Here is a 23,354-nt window from a genome sequence, read left to right as displayed (position 1 = left end):
TACTCTATTCATTCTCTACATCAATGACCTCTGCGATCATTTCACAAGCAACTGTGTTCTTTTCGCCGACGATGTAAAACTTTTCAACACCACGGACAACACATCTACTCTCCAAAAAGACCTCGACTTTGTCTCACATTGGTCTAACGCATGGCAACTTCAAATATCAACCAGCAAATGTTCTACCCTCCATATCGGCAAAAAGAATCCGAACCTCATATATAAACTGAATAAACAAAATCTCACAGCCAACCCCCACTCAGTAAAAGACCTTGGAATACTAATATCAAATTATCTAAGTGCCAAAGCCCACTGCAACAATATCGCCAAAAAGGCTGCTAGAGTTGTTAACCTGATCCTACGCAGCTTCTGCTCTGGCAATCTCACATACTCACCAGAGCCTACAAAACTTTTGCCAGACCCATCCTTGAATACAGTTCATCTGTCTGGAACCCATACCACATCTCGGACATCAACACCCTTGAAAATGTCCAAAGATACTTCACCAGAAGATACTTCACTCCTCCACTCGATACTTCACCAGAAGATACTTCACTTCTCCACTTGAAACAGAATACCCTACGAAAGCAGACTATCAATCCTAGGTCTAGAAAGCTTAGAACTACGTCATCTAAAACACTATCTAAGTATTGCCCACAAGATCATATGCTGCAACGTTCTACCTGTCAATGACTAGCTTCCATCGCAACAACACAAGAGCACACAACAGATTCAAACTTAATATTAACCGCTCCAAACTTGACTGTAAAAAATATGACTTCAGCAACTGAGTTGTCGAAGCATGGAACTCATTACCTGACTCAGTAGGGTCAACCCCTAACCCCCAACATTTTTCCCTTAGACTATCCATGATTGACCTCTCCAGGTTCCTTAGAGGTCAGTAAGGGGCGTGCATACGTGCATCAGTGTGCCTTCCGTCCCCTGTCCAATTGTCTCTCCTTATCTCATTTATCTTTTCTTCCTTTCAAATATGTTCACCTATACTTTTATATCTTTTCTTCTATTCTTTTCTGTATTTATATTATTACATATCTATTCTCTTCAATATGTATTATGTATTAGACAAAATAAATAAATAAATAAATAATAAATAAATAAATAAATAAATACTGAAAGCAGCCGTGAGCCTCGTTCAGAGTCTCCCCCCCCCCCCACAATTGGTATCATATCTCTGGAAGCCGAGAAGTTGTGCTCAACATGCCTGCTTTTGTTTGGAGCAGGCACCTGTTGTCCCAGGCTCTGATCTCCAAACACTGCAATAGCCACGGAGATGCTGGGGATAGTGGGCTCGACCAAGACATGGGCGTATTCCTCTAAATTAGGGACACAGTTGTTATCCCAGCACAAAAATTTCCTACAAAACTTGGCCTTCGACTGTGTGGTCCAACGTGATGGAGAGCAACAGGAAAACTTTTCCTGTATTTGTCCATTGAAACGAGCAAGAATAAAGTTATTCTAAATAATCAGCAGATAAATCCCTAAGGTCAAATGCATTGAATTCCAGCATGTGCCGTTCTATCACGCCCCCTATAGGACACGAGCTGCAACTGCAGACATCAACATGGACCGGCTCTTTGGCTTTGGGGCCATAACATCTCCCCAACTTCCGGCACTGAAGGCGAAAATTGCACATTAATGGAAGTACTAAAGCTGCCCACTCAGATGCTTTTAGGTGTGAGTGAAGGAGGAGAGTGCAAAAGTTGGCTTGAAACTCAACCTTAAGGAAACGAAGATCATGGCACCCGGCCATCTCCATTCATGGCAAATAGATGGGGAAGAAATGGAGGTCGTGACATATTTTATTTTCCTGGGGTCCAAGGTCACCACAGGTGGGGAGACTGCAGCCAAGAAATTAAAAGACGCTCGCTCCTGGAGAGGAAAGCCATGGCAAAGCTAGACAGCAGACTCAAAAGCCAATACGTCACCCTGCCAACCAAAGTGTGCCTAGTCGAGGCTGTGGCTTTCCCAGTTTCTCTCTACGGCTGTGAAAGTTGGACCAAAAGGAAGGTCGAGCGGCAAAGGATGGAGGCCTCTGAACTCTGGTGCTGGAGAAGACTCCCGCAAGTCCCTTGGGCTGCAAGGCCATCCAACCGGTCAGTCCTAGAAGAGGTCACTGTGTCACTAAGTCATCAATTGCAGAAATTCACTTAACAACTGTCAAGAAAAGTTGCAAATGGTACAAAATACATTTCACAGCCGCCTCGCTCAGCAACAGGTATTGTGGCCATGGACCGACTACCTGTATGAGTTAACTCTGCTTCCATTGTGCCACTTCAGGCATCATAAACCCCTTGCAAGAGACCCTCTTGGCTAGAACTTTTCCAGAGAAAGGAGAGAAGGGATTCTGCTGTGGGCCAATCCAGCTGTGGAGGCCAGGACGGTCCTCGGGCACAGGTGAGAAATGCCAGGTGGGGAAGGCCCTATTAAACTTTCTTCTTCTTCCTCTTCTTCCTCCTCCTCCTCTTCTTTTATTTCTTCTTCTATTTCTTCTTCTTCTTCTTCTATTTCTTCTTCTTTTTCTTCTATTTCTTCTTCTTTTTCTTCTATTTCTTCTTCTTCTCCTTCTTCTCCTTCTTCCTCCTCCTCTTCTTCTGGTGAAATGTTGTGGTCTGTTTTACACAATCCCATTTGCAGTGACTAATAATAAATGATGCTCAACTGTGTATTTGCAAGCACTGCTGCAGCTACTTTTAATTTCACCCTTTTCCCCTTGTCTGCCTTCTCTGATCTTCCTCTTCACCACGTGGACACTTGTGGGATTCTTCCCCTTTGCGTCATGTGTCACCTTATAAACCACCCTAGTTTGTTCTTTTCCAAACCTTTCTTCCTGCCTTGTGTCCTTGCAGCCCCCCCCCCCTCTCCCTCAAGGGCATTTTATAGCCACTTTGGAAGCATGGTGGGCGATGGAGAATCCTATTGAAAGGATGTGGTCTAGATAAACAGACAGAATATAGATTTTATTCATCTTGGTTGGTATAAAAAAAAAGACAGCAGGGGAGAAAAGTAAGAGAGAGAGGATGCTACCTATCAGATCCAGTGTGTAAACATGGAATGAGCAAGCAGAGTAAAATAAGTAAAATATGAATACGGACCGTCGAAATGCAGATTTGAGTGAAACCTATGTAAAACTCAGAAGTGAATCCCAAATGAACAAGCAGAATCCAATTTGGCCTTCCATATCTTGGCTCGGCCTCTTTGCTCTTCCATCCTTATCATCTTACTGGGCCTAATTTAGGTTGCCCGTCACCAGCTCTAAGTACTGATGGGGCCTCTTCTGTTTCTCTGATAAAAGCCTCCGGTCAGTTTTAGCGCCACTTGCAGACAGCATCCAAGGACCCTTTCTCTGGGATGGAAGGGGGGGAAGACGGGGGCTGGGCAGTGGGTCTTGGGTCACCCCATCGTCCACCTGCCCTCTCACAACCGCTGGGCTTAGCTGCAGGCCTTGTGTTGCAAGGGTTGAAGGCTTGGACGGCCCCCCCCCCCATATTAAATTGTAATATTGTTGAATAGCTTAAAACAGTCCCAAATCCCAGAAGCACTGAAAACGTGACTCTAAGAGAGGGGGGTGGACAGCCGTGTGTCCCGAATGGGGAGAGGGCAGGGAGGGGGGACTTTTTGTGGCTTGGGGGCCCAAAGGGTGCATGGGCAGGCAATAGTGAGGGCACCCATAATGCAATGCTCTGCCCCTGTGCATGCGCAACCCCTCTCCCACCTAGTGCATGTGTGCAGGCGTCACTGAAGCTTCCAGGCTCCCAGGCGGCCTGCTTGCCCGTTTTTCTCTCTCTCCCTGGGCTTCCTTCGGGAGGCTTCCCTGATCCCTGCAGAGAGCGAGAACAGCCAGAAAGGAGGCGTAAAACCAGCTGGGCAGCGTGTGCCTAAGTTCTGGAGCTGGCGTGGGCCCTCAGATGTGGCCCCGCATGCCGTCTGGGGCACGTATGCCCCAGGGTTGCCCTTCCTGGCACAGGGCCTCCTGCCTGAGCAAGGGGGTTGGACTAGAAGGCCTCCCGGGTCCCTTTTTCCTCTCTTTGGACTGTCCCTTGCCATTGCTGTCCCCACCCCACCCCACCCCACCCCACCCCAAAAATCCGGCTGATCCCATTTGCAGCACTGGGCCACTTGTGCCTGTGGGGGCTGCAGGTTCCCAGGGAGGAGAGGGGACAGACGACGGACGGACGGACAGGCAGGCAGGCAGAGGTTCTTAGAGGCGAGGGCTGGGAAGACGAAGGCCGCATCCCGCCTGCTCGACGGCCCGCCACCCTCGCCTGCCACCTTCAGTCACGGCTCCTCCCTCCTCCCCCTCCGGCCAGCCCCCCCACCCCCGAGGGCAGCTAAGCTCGGCCGCCTCCTCCTCCCGCCACCGTCCCCCCAACGCTTCTCCTCCCGGGGCGGCCAGCAGCGGAGTCCTCGGAGACACCTCCCGACGGCTCTTCGTGGCGGGTCCTGGAGGAGAGAAGAGCCCAAAGCGGCCCAGCCTCCCCGGGGCCGCTCCTGCCTGGGCAACGGGGCTTCCAGGCCCGCGGGGGAGCGGGGCCGCCCCGGGCTGAAGACCCCCGTCTCCCCGTCCCCTCCTCCCTCCCACTCCCGGCCCCTCCCGGCGCCCCCAGCCCGCGCGGGCGCTCCCATCTCGCCCAGCATGGAAGCGGCCCAGCCGGCGGGGCTAAAATTAGCGCGACGCAGCTGTCCGCGCCCGTCTCGCCCCCCTCGACGGCCGGGGAGGGGGGCTCCGGGCGGGCGGCGGCGGGGGAGCCGCTCCGGGACACCTCACAGAGGCCGCGCCGCGACACAGCCAGGGCCGGGCGGCGAGGGCTCCGGGCGACGCGTCGTCGGGCTAAGCAGCCACCCGTCCAGCGGCCACCAGCTCGTGAGTAGCGGCAGGCGGCGGGGGGGCCGGACGGGCGGGTGCCTCCGGGGGGGGAGGCTCGAGGGCCAGGCTTGGGGAAGTTGATATGCCCCTTAGCTAATACGGGTTATGTATGGTTTTGTTTGGGTTGTGTGATGAACTTTTTTATGATAAGGGTTTTAATCTGTTTTTAGTATTGGATTTGTACGTTCAGTATTGTGTTGTGAGCCGCCCCGAGTCTTCGGAGAGGGGCGGCATACAAATCTAATTAATTAATTAATTAATTAATTAAGAAAGAAAGAAAGAAAGAAAGAAAGAAAGCCGTGTGTTGCGTGCAGGGGGCTCCTTCAGCCCCTTTGCGGCTTTGGCCCCCCAGGCTGCCCCCGTGGAGGAGAAAGCAACCCTCACACAGGTTGTGAGTGCCGCCCCCCCCCCAGGCAAGCCTAGTTGCAGGCGGTCCTCAACCTACAACCATTTGTTTAGCTACCCTTCAAACTTACAAGGGGGCTGAAAGAAGTGACTTCTGGGCATCCCCCCCAGGACCCCTGCAGGCTCAGCAGGACGCAAAGTGCCCCCTTCAGTCACCCCCCCCTGAGCAGTGAGGCCAACCTGCTTCACACCCGTGTAACTTCACAGAGCAGCCCTGGACTCACCGCCACCAATTCAGCCCCACGTTTCTGTTCAGGGAATGTTGCCCAGTATTACGACTTTCCAGCCCACAGTTTGTTTGTTTGTTTATTTGTTTGCTTGCTTGCTTATTTATTTATTTAGTCCAATACACAATACATATTGAAGAGGATAGATATGAAGAATTATATATAAAGAAAAGATATAAAAGTAGAGGAGAAGATATATGAAAGGAAGAAAAGATATATGATATATGAGATAAGGAGAGACAATTGGACAGGGAACAAAAGGCACTGTAGTGCACTTATGTACGCCCCTTACTGACCTCTTAGGAACCTGGAGAGGTCAATCGTGGATAGTCTAAGGGAGAAATGTTGGGGGTTAGGGGTTGACACTACTGATTCGGGAATGAATTCCATGCTTTGACAACTCGATTGCTAAAGTCATATTTTTTACAGTCAAGCTTGGAGCGATTAATATTAAGTTTGAATTTGTTGCGTGCTCTTGTGTTGTTGCGATGGAAGCTGAAGTAGTCATTGACAGGCAGAACGTTGCAGCATTGTTGTTAAGGGAACCGGATTCCCACACTGACTTTGCTTGTGAGGGAGTTGCAGGGAGGAAGCCCGTCATCCTGGGGGGCTGTGACGGTCATTAATTGGACTCAGTTGCCAAAGGTGCAGGGGGGCTCCTTCAGCCCCCTTTGCGGCTTCAGCCTCTTGGCCCCCCAGGTTGGATTTTGGTCGCACAACCTCAAGGGATGCTGCAAAGTGGTAATCTCCTTTGGCGCTGCCGTTGTAACTTTGAACTGTCACTAAATGAAGCATAGTTGAGGACTACTTGCAATTTAACTACTGAAGCGATTCACTTTAACTGCTTTTCCTTTATCTCATCCCCCAGTCCCCTGGTCATCTTTGTGGCACGGCTGGCTGGGAATCCTGGGAGTTGGAGTCCCCGTGTCTTAAAGTTGCCAAGTCTTTTCTTCACTTTGTGGGGAATTGCCAGGGAGGTCACCTGAAATACGCTTATATCAGATCATGCAGAATGCGGCCACGAGAGCTATTGTGGGGTTACCTAGGTTTGCCCACGTCTCTACAACAATCCATGGCTTGCATTGGCTGCAGATGAGTTTCTGGTCACAATTCAAAGTGTTGGCAATGACCTATAAAACCCTATATGGCATTGGACCAGAATATCTCCGGGACCGCCTTCTGCCTCATGAATCCCAGTGGTCGATAAGGTCCCACAGATTTGGCCTTCTCCGGGTCCCATCGACTGAACAATGTCGTCTGGTGGTCCCCAGGGGAAGAGCCTTTTCTGTGGCGGCCCCGGCCCTCTGGAATCAACTCTCCCCAGAGATCAGAACTGCCCCCACCTCCTTGCCTTTTGTAAATTGCTTAAGACCCACCTATATCGCCAGGCATGGTGGAATTGAGACATCTCCCCCAGGCTTATAGAGTTTATATATGGTATGCTTGTGTTGTATACTTTTTTAAATGACAGGTTTTTAGATGCTTTCTTTTAATATTAGATTTGTTACACTGTATATTGTTATTATTATTGTTGCGAGCCGCCCTGAGTCTTCGGAGAGGGAAGGCATACAAATCTAATAAATTAAATTAAATTAAAATTATTTATTCACCCAGACCCCAGAAACCGCGTTATGCTTGCACGTAAATAGCCTGTGCTGGATTTGGGGCTTGTGAACCAGCTGCGTCCGCCCAAGGTTGCAACCCCTCACCTGCCTTCTCTGGACCATTGACCCGTGTGGCCTGTGTGACTCCCAGCCTCCAGCCCAGCCCCGTCCACGATGAAAGTCCCCCTCCGGAGGTCCTTCAAGATGAGCCTGCTGGACGTCACCAAGATGTTCTCCCTCTTCCAGCCCCGTGAGGATGAGGACGGGTCCAGAGAACAAGAGGAGCTGAGCCGAGCCGTCTCCCAGGACCGCCCCCAGCTGCTGGACCAGCTCTTGCTCCAAGAGAGATACAAGCGGGCCATCAACAGCCGGAGCGGCTGGGGGGTTCCGAGCACCCCCCTGCGCCTGGCGGCCTCCAAGGGCCACCTCGGCTGCCTCCGGGTGCTTCTGGCGCACGGGGCCGACGTGGACGGCCTGGACGTCAAGGCCCAGACACCCCTCTTTGTGGCCGTCAGCCATGGCCACCTGGACTGTGTGAAGGCCCTCCTGGAGGCGGGGGCTTGCCCCTCGGGGAGCGTCCACAACAACTGCACCCCGCTGCTGACGGCCGCCAGGGAAGGTGCCCTGGGGATCTTGCAGGAGCTGCTCTCCCACGGGGCGGACCCCAACGTCAAGCCCCGCCTCCCCGAGTGGGCGGCCCACTCCGTGGCCTGCTGCGGGCCTTTGTACCTGTCGTCCACCTACGGCCACCTGGAGTGCTTCAAGACCCTCTTGCTGTTTGGTGCCGAGCCCAACTACAACTGCCTGGACGGGAGCATGGTTGCCCGCATGAAGCACCCCAAGACTGTCCTGGAGGCCTGCTTGAAGCACGGCTGCCCGGTGGAGTTTGTCCGGCTCCTCCTGGATTTTGGTGCCAATGTCCACTTGCCTGGCATCACCACGCTGGAGAAGAGCTCAGCAAGGCCTGAAGTGCTCGAGCTGCTGGCCAGAGAAAGAGGTGATCTGTTTCTTATTTTTATTTTATGTAATACAGGATTATGCAGATTCGTAAAACCTCCCTCCCTCCCTCCTTCCCTCCCTCTCCCTCTCTCCCTCCCTCTCTCCTTCTTTCCTTCCCTCCATCCCTCCTTCTCTCCTTCTTTCCTTCCCTCCCTCCTTCTCTCCTTCCTTCCTTCCCGCCCTTGCTCCTTCCTTCTCTCGCTCCTTCCTTCCCTCCCTCTTTCCTTCCCTCCCTCCTTCCCTCCCTCCTTCCTTCTTTCCTTCCCTCCATCCCTCCTTCTCTCCTTCCTTCCCTCCCTCCCTCTTTCCTTCCCTCCTTCTCTCCTTCCTTCCTTCCCTCTCTTCCTCCTTCTCTCCTTCCTTCCTTCCCTCCCTCCTCTCCCTTCTTCTCTCCTCCCTTCCTTCCCTCCCTCCTTCCTTCCCTCCCTCCCTCCTTCCTTCCTTCCTTCCTCCCTCCCTCTTTTCATATATTACCTATCACATTATTTGTTTCTGACGTAAGCAATACTATGCAAGGTACACAAAATGAGTACAAAAGTGTCACCCAAAACAATTTAAATCACAAGCTAAGGGGAAAAAAGCCAAACAGACATACCCATATAGCTAAATCTGCACTCACAACCACAGCAGGCCTTATACTTTTGCAGACTCTGTGCAGGTTAAGCAGAAAATGAAACCCAGGTTTGCTTCACAGCCTGGATGGGAGGAAGTGACCGTGCCTTTCTAGAAATTCTGCCAGAAGGGTTTGCGTCATTCATCACTCAGGAGTAACAAAATTTTGAGTGTTTGTCCCAAAGAGGCTTTTTCACTTTTCATTTTTTAAAATTTTTGTATTAATTTTTTTTATTTAAAACAAAGCAAAACATTAAAAACAGACAAAAACTCACAAACATCAAAAGAGATACACATATCTCAATTTCCACCAGAAGCACGGAGTTGTATAAGTTTCTACATCCAAAATTAGAACATTTAAGCCTACATTCACTGTCAAAAGTGTACATTTCATAGGATAAAAAGAACAAAAAAGAAAATTTTAATAAAGAACAGTCTTTGGAAAAAAGTAAAAAGAACCCAGAGACTTCAAAGATTAAAAAAAAGAAAATATTAATTATTGATCCTTTTAAACCTTGCTTTCTATTTTACATATTGATCGTTTCTATGTTTAAACCAGTTATAAAATGTATCCCAAACTCTATAATAATCCGATTTTTCTTCCCCATCTGATTTTTTAGTTAACATACCCATTTCGGCACTTTTCCAAAAGGCAACGGGACTTTCTTGCTTCTTTCCTTGAAAATGTTTCACTTCTCATCCAAGGAGTTTCTTCATCTTCTTGAATGAGAAGCAAAACCTTTTCAAGGATAGAAGCCGGTCAGTCCAGTGGCCTGTTGAGGAAGCCCCTTTGGGGCAGGCCGTGACTTGAAGGACGGAGGTTTTGGTTAAGTAGAGTCACCCAGGTGAGAATACCTGTGGAGGTTCCCCCCCATCCAGGTCAGGGTTCTTCCAAAGGGGCTTTTCCAAAAGGCAACTGGACCCTCTTTTCCTTGAAAACATTCTAAAGAAGCTTCCTGGGTGAAAAGCAAAACATTTTCAAGTGGGAAAAAAGGCAAAAAAGTCCAGTTGACTTTTACAAAAACCCCTTTGGGACAACCCTGACTTGGAGGTTGGAGAATCTCCATAGACACGCTCAGCATCGGCTGCTCTGAGTTCCAGATGGGTGGGCTTCGAAGGGGTCCCGACTGAGCTTGAAGGGTTGGCAGAAGGAGGGGGGTTGTTCCTCCCCTCCCCCGTAGCTCATCCAGGATCTCCCCATGTTCTGCAAGGGGACTCTTCTTCCATTCTACTTCCACCTTCATGGCACTGGACCAGGGTATCTACGAGACTGCCTTCTGCCGCACGAATCCCAGCGACCGGTTAGGTCCCACAGAGTTGGTCTCCTCCGGGTTCCGTCAACTAAACAATGTCGTTTGGCGGAACCCAGGGGAAGAGCCTTCTCTGTGGCGGCTCCAACCCTCTGGAATCAGCTCCCTCCAGAGATTAGAACTGCCCCCACCCTCCTTGCCTTTCGTAAACTCCTTAAAACCCACCTCTGTCATCAAGCGTGGGGGAACTGAAACATCTCCCCCTGCCTATGTAGTTTTTTGTGTATGATATGACGACAGGTCTTTTTCTGCCATCAGTCTTCTATGTTTCTATGTTTCTATAATAATATCCAGAAGAGCTGGATTTCGTGCTGGGCCCAGACCAGAAACTACCAAGCATGGGTGGTTCTTTGTTCTTCATGTCCAGGGATGTGATGATGACCCTGTAGGCATGATAGGGGGTGAAGTCTTTAGCAGCTTTAACCGCGCAATGATGACTACCGCCTCTCTCTCCTCCCAGCGTTGCCCAAATCCTTGATGTCTCAGTGCAGACTGGCAATCAGAAGATTTATGAAACTGGGGAATCACCCCGAAGCTGTGGATCAGCTGGACCTCCCATTGGTGCTGCTCAACTACCTCAAACACCAAGTGTAACGGAAGATCAACGCTGAATCGCCCGGGGCTACCAAGTACCGTAACTGGATAACGAAAGAAAGAAAGAAAGACGCTTCTAAGAATTGCAAGACCAGTGTGTGGTGGTTTGCTTGAATGGATTTAATGGTGTGTGTGTGTGAACAATAATACAGTAGCTAAACACAGTTTCCCAATTTAGGGAATCTTAAGAAGTATGGACTTTAACACCTGGAATTCTGGGAATTGAAGACCATCATCTTAATATTAACACTGACCAACTATAATGGACAAAGGAAATCTCACTCTCCTGGTAGATGGCTGGGAAGACAAAAGGTTTATTCTTGTGGGGGTTTTTTTGAAGGTCAAGTTCCGTTGCCCTAAAGCAGAGATTTGCAACACCAAACAACAAAGTAAATAACAAAAGGGCACCTTTAATGAAAATATTGCTCTCCATCCCCTTAGAATGAATGAAACCCCCCTTCTTTTATCAGGAGAGCGACGTTGTGTTGGAGGGGGAATTTTTAAATCCTTTGCTCTTTAACGGTGACATTTCTATGTGTGGCTTGAGCTACCATTTTCATCTGTTTTTGTCGGGAGCCAGAACCCAAGAAAAGCCTGTGGTTGTTCTAAACAGAATTTTAGGATGCAAAATAACAGAGTTGGAAGGGACCTTCAAGGCCTTCTAGTCCAACCCCCACTCAAGCAGGAGTACCATTCTGAATAAGTGGTGTCCAGAGTCTTCTTGAAAACCTCTAGTGATGGAGCACCCACAACTTCTGGACACTGTTCTATCCAACTTTCTCAGATTGAAACAAAAGGTGAAAACCTACAATTTAAGCTTTAAATTATATTCCATATTTGAAAAAGCCACATTTACAAGCAAAAGTCAGTCTTTGAAAGTTCATTGAAATAAGTTTCACAGCTGCAAGGTTATCAGATGGGCCTCCGGGAAAGACACCAGAGTCAGGGCTAATTGCACTCCAGCAAGATAAACCAGGCGTGAAATCATAGGTACTACAATTCAGTTTACTACATTCTGGCAAGCAGGCAGCTTCTAGGATATGAGTTTTGCAGAGCAGAAATCAGGTATTTTGGGGGACCATTTCTGGAACCCCAGATCTATCACAGCATCCATGAAAGCAATGTTGAAACTCCACCCAGAATTACCCAGAAGACCTGGCTTATATACCTGCTGGAAGTGGTCACCAAACCCCTAGAGTTAAAATTACAAACTACTACCGTTTACCATACAAGTGTTGTCTGCTTTGTAATCTGAGTCGAGCATCTAAGAGTGGCTCATCCACTCTAATGTCCCCTTCGTCCTCTGACTTGGACCAATCCCCCACTGACAGTCTCAAAATGGGTGAACAGTGCAGTCAGGTGGTAGGAAAAGCAAGTAGGATGCTTGGCTGCATAGCTAGAGGTATAACAAGCAGGAAGAGGGAGATTATGATCCCGCTATATAGAGTGCTGGTGAGACCACATTTGGGATACTGTGTTCAGTTCTGGAAATCTCACCTACAAAAAGATATTAACAAAATTGAACGGGTCCAAAGACGGTCTACAAGAATGGTGGAAGGTCTTAAGCATAAAACGTATCAGGAAAGACTTAATGAACTCAATCTGTATAGTCTGGAGGACAGAAGGGAAAGGGGGGACATGATTGAAACATTTAAATATGTTAAAGGGTAAAATAAGGTCCAGGAGGGAAGTGTTTTTAATAGGAAAGTTAACACAAGAACAAGAGGACACAATCTGAAGTTAGTTGGGGAAAGATCAAAAGCAACATGAGAAAATATTATTTTACTGAAAGAGTAGTAGATTCTTGGAACAAACTTCCAGCAGACGTGGTAGATAAATCCACAGTAACTGAATTTAAGCATACCTGGGATAAACATATATCCATCCTAAGATAAAATACAGAAAATAGTATAAGGGCAGACTAGATGGACCATGAGGTCTTTTTCTGCCGTCAGACTTCTATGTTTCTATGTCACTAAATGGATGGTTGTACGTCAAGGAGTGTTTTTCTTTAATTTTAACAGCTTTCTGTCACAACAATTCTTTGATATATACATTTATACATTTTTTTAATTTTCAAATTTTTATGTTACAAACAATATAAAACCTGGCAATGTGTGAAAACAATAATTACACAGTTATATAATAAATCATTTTTGATTCCCAGGTCATTGGATTCATAAGAGATTATACAGGTATAATATACTGCAAAGGTACAAAATACTGTATACCATATACTGTACTTGAACTGTAGTCCTTCCCTTTGAAGTGAACATATTATTTTTCCTTACATTTATACATTTTTTTAAAAATACAGTTTGTTAGATGAATCCTTCATCTTTGTGGAATTAATATATGTTCTGCGATAACAGTATTTCTTTATCTACTGCAGGTAGTCCTTAACTTACAACAGTTCATTTAGTGACCTTTCAAAGTTACAACAGCATTGAAAAAACTGATTTGGCCATTTTTCACAGTTGCTGCCTTTGCTGCACGTGATGATCGGGTGATCAGAACTCAAACGCTTGGCCACTGGCTCATACATTGGGTCATGGGATCCCCTTTTGCGGCCTCCTGGCAAGCAAAGTCCACGGGGGAGCCAGATTCACTTAACAACCAGGTTACTGACTTAATCACCTGCAGTGATTCACTTAACAAATGCAAGAATTTTATATAGAGCGCTGGTGAGACCACATTTGGAGTACTGTGTTCAGTTCTGGAGACCTCACCTACAAAAAGATATTGACAAAATTGAACGGGTCCAAAGACGGGCTACAAGAATGGTGGAAGGTCTGAAGTATAAAACGTATCAGGAAAGACTTAATGAACTCAATCTGTATAGTCTGGAAGACAGAAGGAAAAGGGGGGACATGATCGAAACATTTAAATATGTTAAAGGGTTAAATAGGGTTCAGGAGGGAAGTGTTTTTAACAGGAAAGTGAACACAAGAACAAGGGGACACAATCTGAAGTTAGTTGGGGGAAAGATCAAAGGCAACATGAGAAAGTATTATTTTACTGAAAGAGTAGTAGATCCTTGGAACAAACTTCCAGCAGACGTGGTTGGTAAATCCACAGTAACCGAATTTAAACATGCCTGGGATAAACATATATCCATTGTAAGATAAAATACAGGAAATAGTAAAAAGGCAGACTAGATGGACCATGGGGTCTTTTTCTGCCGTCAGTCTTCTATGTTTCTATGTTTCTATGTTTCTAAGAAAAGTTATAAAATGGGGAAACATTTAAATTTGTTAAAGGGTTAAATAAGGTTCAGGAGGGAAGTGTTTTTAATAGGAAAGTGAACACAAGAACAAGGGGACACAATCTGAAGTTAGTTGGGGGAAAGATCAAAAGCAATATGAGAAAATATTATTTTACTGAAAGAGTAGTAGATCCTTGGAACAAACTTCCAGCAGACGTGGTAGATAAATCCACAGTAACTGAATTTAAACATGCCTGGGATAAACATATATCCATTGTAAGATAAAATACAGGAAATAGTATAAGGGCAGACTAGATGGATCATGAGGTCTTTTTCTGCCGTCAGACTTCTATGTTTCTATGTTTCTATATCTGCCAGCTCTGGTGGTCCCTTGAATTCATCCAGGTCTATTTTGCCCTCACTCTCATTATCTGCATCAGCTAGCAACCCCCCTACGCCCAGGGTACCCAGAGGGCCCTGACTCATCCTCCTCAGAATCTGACATGACCAGAGGTGGACCAGGAGCATTCACAACACTAAGCACAAGATGTTTTTTTATTCATTTCTTTATTGTTCCTCACTTACAGACAGAATTCTTGCCCCAGCCAAACATCTTAAAGATGCCAAGGTTGGAAAATGTCGTATTTGAGAATTCATCTTGTGATACCGTAGGAGTGTTTTAATCATATCACTTTTGTTTAATAAGATTGAGAAATGCAAATATAATTATTACTAGTGGAAGCATTTTTAATTCTCTAGGTAAAGGTAAATGCAATTTTAAGATGCAGCTCACTGCACTAAATACGGATATTTTTTCCCTCTCTCAAATTCTGAAGCAAAATCAGATTTATTTTAAAGATATGTATCATTTATATTCAATCATTAAGTCAGTTTAGAACAACAGATTTTCATGAAAATGTTTACAGCACAGTTCAGCTTAATCTGGGAGAAGAGGAAAGAGAAGGTTGTTTATGCTGCAATATCAGGGGCTCAAAATTGATAAATGGATAAATAAATGGCAAAATTAATTGCTTGGATTCATGTGAAAGGTCACAGATTTTAAAAATTCATCAGTGTCTTTCTTTCCCTGTCGGGATGACACCAAGGTGCCTTGAGAACTACTTTGACAATCTTTTAATTATATATTATATATTTTAATGATAAGAATTAATGCTTGAGATGAAATACTGTATGTTTTTGTTTTTTAAAAGAAGAACAGTACAGGTTATTTTCCACCAGGTGACAGTATTGAACCAAAAACGTTACCTAGGTACCATTATGAATGGTTATTCTATAATTCTGACAGAAGGGGGCAGAAGAGGACAGTTGACATCAAGTTCTACTTGAATGATTCAGGAAGGTGCAATGATGGCAGTGGGATTAGGGTAGATTTTGGCCCCAAATGGCCAAGTCCTCCTTACTTGTATGTTCTCTTCCCTGCAATTTTTACAAAGATCCCGGCCATTTTGTAACCTAAGCGCCCGCTCTGAAATGGCGCCTTCTAAATCAGCTTCTTTTGCTTTTTAAAGGAAAGCGGATTTTAGAGCCTCCATTTTCATATTTTTGGCAATTGTGATGTTATTGGGCAGAGTTGGGGGGTTGTGGAGAAGGAATTTTGGTGCTCCCCCCTCTATTGAACAGTTTTAATTGCCATCTCGCATCCTGCATATAAAAAACTCGGCCTTGCGAGAAATCCATCTGCCAACATCATCTTAGACGAAGCCCAGGGCAGTAGAAAAGCATTTGCATTTTTAACCCAAAATCTAATTACGTCAGAAGACTACGAATCTTGTTAGCCAGCATGAGGAGTTCCATGTTTGTCTCCTTTTAAAATGGAAGTGGGGAAGATGTCAGAAATGTAGAACAATATTGTCTGAGGAATCGCTTGGAGGTTGGATTAGACACCGACGGATCTTGTGTTTTGTATTGATTTAAAAATACAGAGTTATGGGAACCTTTTCTGATTCTGATCATCATTTAAACTGTTTTGTGGGTCAACAGAGAACTGATTTTTTTTGGCAGAAGAAATGGGTGACCTCACAAGATAATGACTGGGGATGGAAGAGGGATGGAGGGAGGAAGAGAATGAGGAGGAAGAAGAGGAGAAAAATATCTCCGGGACCGCCTTCTGCCGCACGAATCCCAGCGACCGATCAGGTCCCACAGAGTTGGCCTTCTCCGGGTCCCGTCGACAAAACAATGTCGTCTGGCGGGCCCCAGGAGAAGAGCCTTCTCTGTGGTGGCCCCAGCCCTCTGGAATCAACTCCCCCTGGAGATCAGGACTGCCCTACCCTCCTTGCCTTTAGCAAATTACTGAAAACCCACCTATGCCGCTAGGCTTTGGGGACATAACTGACCCTTAGTTGTTTCATTTTATTTATGGTTTAATTGGTTATGGTTAGGGTTCATAGGGAAGGGGAGGGGCCCGGCATCTGGACTTGGCCCACCCACCCTAAGGAAGGGGAGGGTTAGGGTTCGGTAAGGGGGGGGGGTAGCGTTAGGGTTATTAGGGAAGGGGAAGGGCCCGGCATCTGGACTTTGGCCACCCACCCTAGGGAAGGGGAGGGTTAGGGAAGGGGAGGGTTAGAGTTCGGTAAGGGGGGGTTAGCGTTAGGGTTATTAGGGAAGGGGAAGGGCCCGGCATCTGGACTTTGCCCACCCACCCTAGGGAAGGGGAGGGTTAGGGAAGGGGAGGGTTAGGGTTCATAGGGAAAGGGAGGGGCCCGGCATCTGGACTTGGCCCACCCACCCTAGGGAAGGGGAGGGTTAGGGTTCGGGAAGGGGGGGTTAGCGTTAGGGTTATTAGGGAAGGGGAGGGGCCCGGCATCTGGACTTTCCCCACCCACCCTAGGGAAGGGGAGGGTTAGGGAAGGGGAGGGTTAGGGTTCACTGTGTTATAATGAGTTTTTATAATTGTTTTTAATAATAGATTTGTGCTTTGTATTTTGTTGTGAGCCGCTCTGAGTCTTCGGAGAGGGGCGGTATACAAGTCTAATAAATAAATAAAGGAGGAGGAGGAGAAAAAATATTTCTTGGAAAACTGTAGTATGATTGACCCAACCAATCAAGCAATAGCCATTTCTCAGAAGGAAAACGGGTGAGTTTGCTCGCCACCTTCATGTCCCAGGCCCCCCCCCCATCTTGGGCTGTGCAATGCTTCGATAGGGTGTGTGTGAAGACAGAAGCAAAAGGCCTGAGACCAGGCAGATCCGTAACACCCTTTGTATCTCCATATGAGAAAAAAGATACTTGCAGAACTTTATGCTGTAAGGAGATGAATTTGAACCTGGAGTCTGCTTGAATTCTGGGTTTTTATAGTAGCTTTCTTGTTAAGAGCCCTAAGTAGCTTCCACTGCGGGTCTTATCAGAATGGGGTCCATGAATCTCCGAGAGCCTTCGAGATTTAGTTTTGAGAAGCTTCAAGAAAAGTTCAGGTAACACACACCTTGGAAACTGTTTCGGGAACAAGGCAACCCACAGAGAGAAAAAAATGAGGGGGGGTGAGAGAGAGAGAGAGAAAAGAAAGAAAAAAAGGAAGAAAAAGAAGGAAACAAAGAAAGACAACCAGGCTCAGGCAGATTTTATATGTCACTTTGCAAGCGATAAAGATATGTATGTCTTTAGCTTGAACAAAATTCCTACTAATCTCTCTGGCGTTGTCATATGAAGAAAAAAGAGTTCCTGAGTTTCTTCCAATTGTTCCCCATCCCTCGAAGCACACTGGCTGGGCAGTTCTGGAAGATGGACGTCCAATCTTTTTTTTTTTTTAAAAAAATATTTTTTATTGATTTTCAAAAAAAAGACAGACAAAAACATACAACATTAAACATTTAAGGAGCTACTATTGCTCCGCTTATCGTAGAAGTCTAACTATTACAGAAATATAAAAACCTAACTGTAGTCAGATCAAAGCAGAAGTACCACACATGTAGGTTACACTCTTATTAAATTCAACTCTATTTTTATAATATTAAACTTATTATTCAAATTCCTTTATATTTTAAAACATTCTATACTTAAACAGAAAAAAGGTTATTAGTAATACAGAAAAAAGAAGAAGAAAATGAAAGAATATACACTTCTAAGTTAGTTCTACTATATATTAATTCATTCTAACTTATAATTAACTATTAATACCATTTTTAAAATTCCACCAGTCATATACTTTATTCCATATTTTATAAAATTCTGATTCAGTTTGATTATTTAAACGTTTAGTCATCATATCTAGTGGCCAAACTTGAGAGACACTGGGGCCTGCTGTCAAAATTTGCCATATCATAGAACTGAAGGAAATTACGTACAGTGAGAACAATAAACTAGTGGAAAAACTTTCCTGCAGGAGTGGTGGTAGGTGCTCCATCCCTGGGCAAGGAGGAGAAACTGGTAATGTGTCTGGATAGCGTCTGTCCTGCTTGGGCAGGGGGAGGAGTAGATGACCCCCCAAAAAACCCCTCCCAAGCCTATTGTTTTGTGCTGTGTTTTAACACATTGAACCTTGTGGAGATAATGGACCAAGTACAGTGTCTTTATTTATTATTTTATTTTATTTATTTATTTTGTCAAGTAGCATACAAAGATACAGGTATAACAATGTTTATAAACATGATACTAGTGAGAAACATTAGGACGGGACGGAAGGCACACTGGTGCACTTATGCACGTCCCTTACTGACCTCTTAGGGATCGGAAGGGGTCAACTAAGGGTAAAGTTTTGGGGGTTGGGTGATGACTACAGAGTCAGGTAGTGAGTGCATTAACTATTTGGTTACTAAAGTCATATTTCTTGCAGTCAAGTTTGGAGAGGTAACTTGTGTGCTCTTGTGTTGTTGTGGTTGAAGCTGAAGTAGTTGTTGACAGGAAGGACATTGTAGCAAATGATTTTATGGGCTATGTTTAGGTCGTGTTTAAGGCGACGTAGTTCTAAGCTTTCTAAAGCTCGGATTGTAAATCTAGTTGGGTAGAGTATTCTGTTGCGAGTGGAGGAATAGAGGGCTCTTCTAGTAAAGTATCTCTGGATATTTTCTAGAGAATTTATGTCTGAAATTGCGGTGTAGGTTACAGACAGATGAGCTGTATTCAAGGATTGGTCTGGTGAATATTTTGTATTCACCAGAGTAGTAGATGCTTGGAACAAACTTCCAGCAGACGTGGTTGGTAAATCCACAGTAACTGAATTTCAACATGGTTGGGATAAACATATATCCATCCTAAGATAAAATACAGGAAATAGTATAAGGGCAGACTATGGGATCTTTTTCTGCCGTCAATCTTCTATGTTTCCATGTATGCTCTGGTTAGTAGTGTGAGATTACCTGAGCAGAAGCTACATAGGATTAAGTTAACAACTCTTGAAGCCTTCTTGGTGATACTGCTGCAGTGGGCTTTGGCACTTGGGTCATTTGACATGAGAATTCCAAGGTCTTTTACAGAGTGAGAGTTGTCTGTAAAGTCTTGTTTATTCAGCTTGCATTTGGTGCTCTGATTCTTTTTTCAAATGTGTAGGACAGAGCATTTTTTGGTTGAGATTTGGAGTTGCCAGATGTTTGACCATTCAGACACAAAGTCAAGGTCTTTTTGGAGAGTAGCTGTGTTATCGGTGCTGTTGAAAAGCTTTACATTGTCGGCGAAGAGAACGCAGTTGCTTGTAATGTGATCGCAAAGGTCATTTATATAGAGTATGAAGAGTGTTGGTCCAAGTACTCTGCCTTGGGATACGCTGCAGGATTAGATATAGCACTCCTTATTTTGACAGCTTCTTGTCAGTTTGATAGGAACCCAGATATCCAGCCATGGAGGGATCCTGAGATGCCCTAGGATTTGAGTTTTAGAAGTAGTTTGTCATGAGCCACTGAGTCGAAGGCTTTACAGAAGTCAATGTAAATTGCATCTATTGCCGTGATCGAGATCTGTAGTCCATATGTTTTTGCAGTGAAGGAGTTGCAGGTTACAAGATAATTTTTTTCTGAACCAAATTGTTTGTTAGTTTCTAGGTGGATGGTAATTGATTGGTTAATGATTGATTCCATGACTTTACATGTGACGCAGCGTAGAGAAATTGGTCTGTAGTTTTCAACTAGCCTGGGACAGTGTTCCCTCTAATTTTTTTTTGGGGTGGGCGGAAAAGTATAGTGTCTGAGCGGCAGTCCCTTCGGGACTGGGCGGCACAGAAATATTAAATAAATAAATAAACAAACAAATAAACAAACAAATAAAAAACCCACCCTGTTTTGCCTCAGAGAATTTCAAAATAAAATACTGTACTGTGTGTCTATAACAGTGAGCTCATAATAGGGCAACTCTATCAATATCAAAATGCCACTTAAATAGTTGAGCTAGTTTCAAACTAGATTTTGATTTTCTTTCTCTCTTCCTTACTCCCATTCTTTTTCTTTCTCTTTTCCTTCCTCTCTTTTTTCTATCTGTTTCTCTCTTCTTCTCTCTCTCCTTCCCTCTCAGCTTCTGGGCAGGTTTGGAAAACTCTGAGTTGATGATGATTTTTAAGTGAGCAATTGCTCACTGCTCAGCTTAGAGGGAACTATGGCCTGGGATCTGGAATCCTATCATTTCCCCCGAAGGTTTCTTGCAGATTATCGGTAATATTTCCAGGACTCTAGTCTATCTTGAAAGCAGCCAGTTCAATCTATGTAGGACCATTGGTTGTCTTAGTGCGTCTTCCGAATGTCTTTCTCTCACACTATTCCACTCCCTCTTGAGTCTTTCTTTTCTTTCTCTTTTCTTGCTTTCTTCTTCTCTTTCTTTTTCTTTCTCTTCTTCCCCACTCTCTTTTCTTTCCTGTGCAAATCAGATGAGTTTTATCAGGGATGAGACCAATGCAAAGGAAAACAGACTTGGGATTTGTTACCATGGCAAACAGAAAACTTATCAGCGGGAGAGGGGATGGGTGGGGTAGCTTAGGGAAAGGGTGGGAAGAATGCCTTCCTTGTAACCTTTATCGGATGTCCTCCAGCTCTGCGCTCTCCTTAAAGACTGAGCCTATTTCTGAACTATCCCAGCATAAGGCAGAGAATGCAATGCAATAAAAACCATAGGTTTCCAAGCTTGGCAACTTTTAAAACTTGTGCTAATGTGCTGTGCAGAGTTCTGGGAGTTGAAGTCTTAACGTTGCCATGTTGGGAGAGTCCTGCACTCTTGCAAATGGTGACAGTGAACCTAGGAAGAAATGCTGTAAAAGGAAGCAGGGGAAATAGTTTAATAGTCCCAGTATGCTCCTAATCTATAGCATGAACCTGATTCTGAAGCCCCAAGAACACTAACAACCCGAGGTGGTCAGGTTTATAGTTCAGTCTTCCTTTCTTGCATCAAAAACCAGTAACACTTTTCTTTTGCCTAGTGAAATCTTGCACTTTTGCACATGAATGCCTCTGAACTCCATCTTGCAAATCACAAACTTGATTTTCCAACCAAGGGGAAAGTAAGAGAAGTTGACAGGGTCATTGGTGATAGCTTATCAGTGCTCATTCCTGTCCAGACAGCAGACTTATTTATCTTCTAAGGCAGTGGGGTCAGTCCTGGCAAATAATAATAATAATAATAATAATTATTATTATTATTATTATTATTTATTAGATTTGTATGCCACCCCTCTCCGAAGACTTGGAACGGCTCACAACAACAATGTAAACAAATCTAATAAATTTAAAAACATCTAAAAACACGTTATTAAAACCATACAACACATACCATACATAAATAATATAAACCCAGGGGCTCAATTTCCCCATGCCTGATGACATAGGTGGTCCTTAATAACTTACAAAAGGCAAGGAGGGTGGGGGCGGTTCTGATCTCCGGGGGGAGTTGATTCCAGAGGGCTGGGGCCGCCACAGAGAAGGTTCATACCCTGGGGCCCGCCAGACGACATTGTTTAGTCAACGGGACCCGGAGAAGGCCAACTCTGTGGGACCTAATTGATCGCTTGTATTTGTGCCGCAGATGACGGTTCCGAAGGTATTCTGGACCGATGCCATGTAGGGCTTTATAGGTTATTACCAACACTTTAAATTGTGACTGGAAACTAATCGGCCACCAATGCAGGCCGCAGAGTATTGACGAGATGTGGGCAAATCTAGGGAGCCCCACGATAGCTCTCGTAGCCACATTCTGCACGATCTGAAGTTTCAGAACACTTTTCAAAGGTAGCCCCATGTAGAGAGCATTGCAGTAATCGAACCTCGAGGTGATGAGGGCATGAGTGACTGTGAGCAATGACTCCCTGTCCAAATAGGGACGCAGCTGGTGCACCAGGCGAACCTGTACAAATGCCCTTCTCGCCACAGCCGAAAGATGGTGCTCTAATGTTAGCTGTGGATCAAGGAGGATGCTCAAGTTGCGAACCTTCTCCAAGGGGGTCAAAGATTTCCTCCCCCAGGGTAATGGATGGACAGATGGAATTGTCCTCGGGAGCCAAAACCCACAGCCACTCCGTCTTGTCAGGGTTGAGTTTGATCCTATTGACACCCATCCAGATCCCAACAGCCTCCAGGCACCAGCACATCACTTCCACTGCTTCACTGACTGGACATGGGGTGATGTAGAACTGGGTATCATCGGCATATTGATGATACCTCACCCCATTCCCTTGGATGATCTCACCCAGCAGTTTCATGTAGATGTTAAAAAGTACGGGGGAGAGGACTGACCCCTGAGGCACCCCACAAGGGAGAGATGTAGAGGTCGACCTCTGACCCCCCACTAACACCGACTGCGATCGATCAGAGAGGTAGGAGGTCGATAGTATCGAAAGCCGCTGAGAGGTCAAGAAGCACCAGGCAGAGGATAAACCCGTCCCAGGCCTGCCAGAGATCATCCATCAGTGTGACCAAAGCAGTTTCCATGCTGTAGCTGGGCCTGAATTCTGACTGTTTGAGGGCCTAGATAATCGGCTTCTTCCAAGGAACGACACCACCTTCTCAACAATCTTCTGCATAAAGGGAAGGTTGGAGACTGGATGATAGTTGTTAAGAATGGCTAGGTCCAGGGAGGGCTTCTTGAGGAGGGGGCGCACAGGTTTTAGTGATAAACCACAAAATAGCTGTATGAATATGAAACTGAATCCTCACACTTCTCAATATCTCTCTGCGCCCATAGCCAGTGTTAAGGTATGTGCAGAGAAATCTTTGAGTTGAAGCACCCATGAGAGTAGTTATGAATAACTATTCAACCACACACAGATACACTAGCGCAGGGGTAGCGCAGGCAAAGTTAGCTCTTCTATGACTTGTGAACTTCAACTCCCAGAATTCCTAGGCCAATCATGCTAACTCAGATGATGCTGTTAATGTGGCTCTACACTACATCCTTCAACATCTTGAATCTCCAATGACCTACTCCAAGGTCCTCTTTGTAGACTTCCTTGTGTGTCCAATCACACTTGGCCAATAAAATTCTATTCTATTCTACTGTATTCTAAGAGCCAACTTTGCCTACCCCTGCACTAGCCAATAAGTTAAAGTTTAAGAAACAGCACAGTCCGATGAACAACCCGGGTCA

At 45.5% G+C, this 23,354-nt stretch overlaps 1 protein-coding gene across 1 annotated transcript in view; it reads left to right on the top strand.

Annotated features, from left to right (window-relative positions):
- LOC139171445 (phosphatidylinositol-3,5-bisphosphate 3-phosphatase MTMR8-like) overlaps positions 1 to 10,700 on the top strand; it is a 60,708-nt gene extending 50,008 nt beyond the window's left edge. The window contains exons 11-12 of the mRNA XM_070759684.1: positions 7,295 to 8,118; positions 10,503 to 10,700. Of these exons, the coding sequence (XP_070615785.1) occupies positions 7,295 to 8,118; positions 10,503 to 10,636 (958 nt within the window). The 3' untranslated portion in view covers positions 10,637 to 10,700. The remainder of the gene's footprint in view (positions 1 to 7,294; positions 8,119 to 10,502) is intronic.
- The last annotated feature ends 12,654 nt before the right edge of the window (positions 10,701 to 23,354 follow it).

This window comes from Erythrolamprus reginae, chromosome 8 (genome assembly GCF_031021105.1).
Source record: "Erythrolamprus reginae isolate rEryReg1 chromosome 8, rEryReg1.hap1, whole genome shotgun sequence".
NCBI classification, from domain to species: Eukaryota; Metazoa; Chordata; class Lepidosauria; order Squamata; family Dipsadidae; genus Erythrolamprus; species Erythrolamprus reginae.
This window is presented reverse-complemented; position numbering and strand designations above follow the sequence as displayed.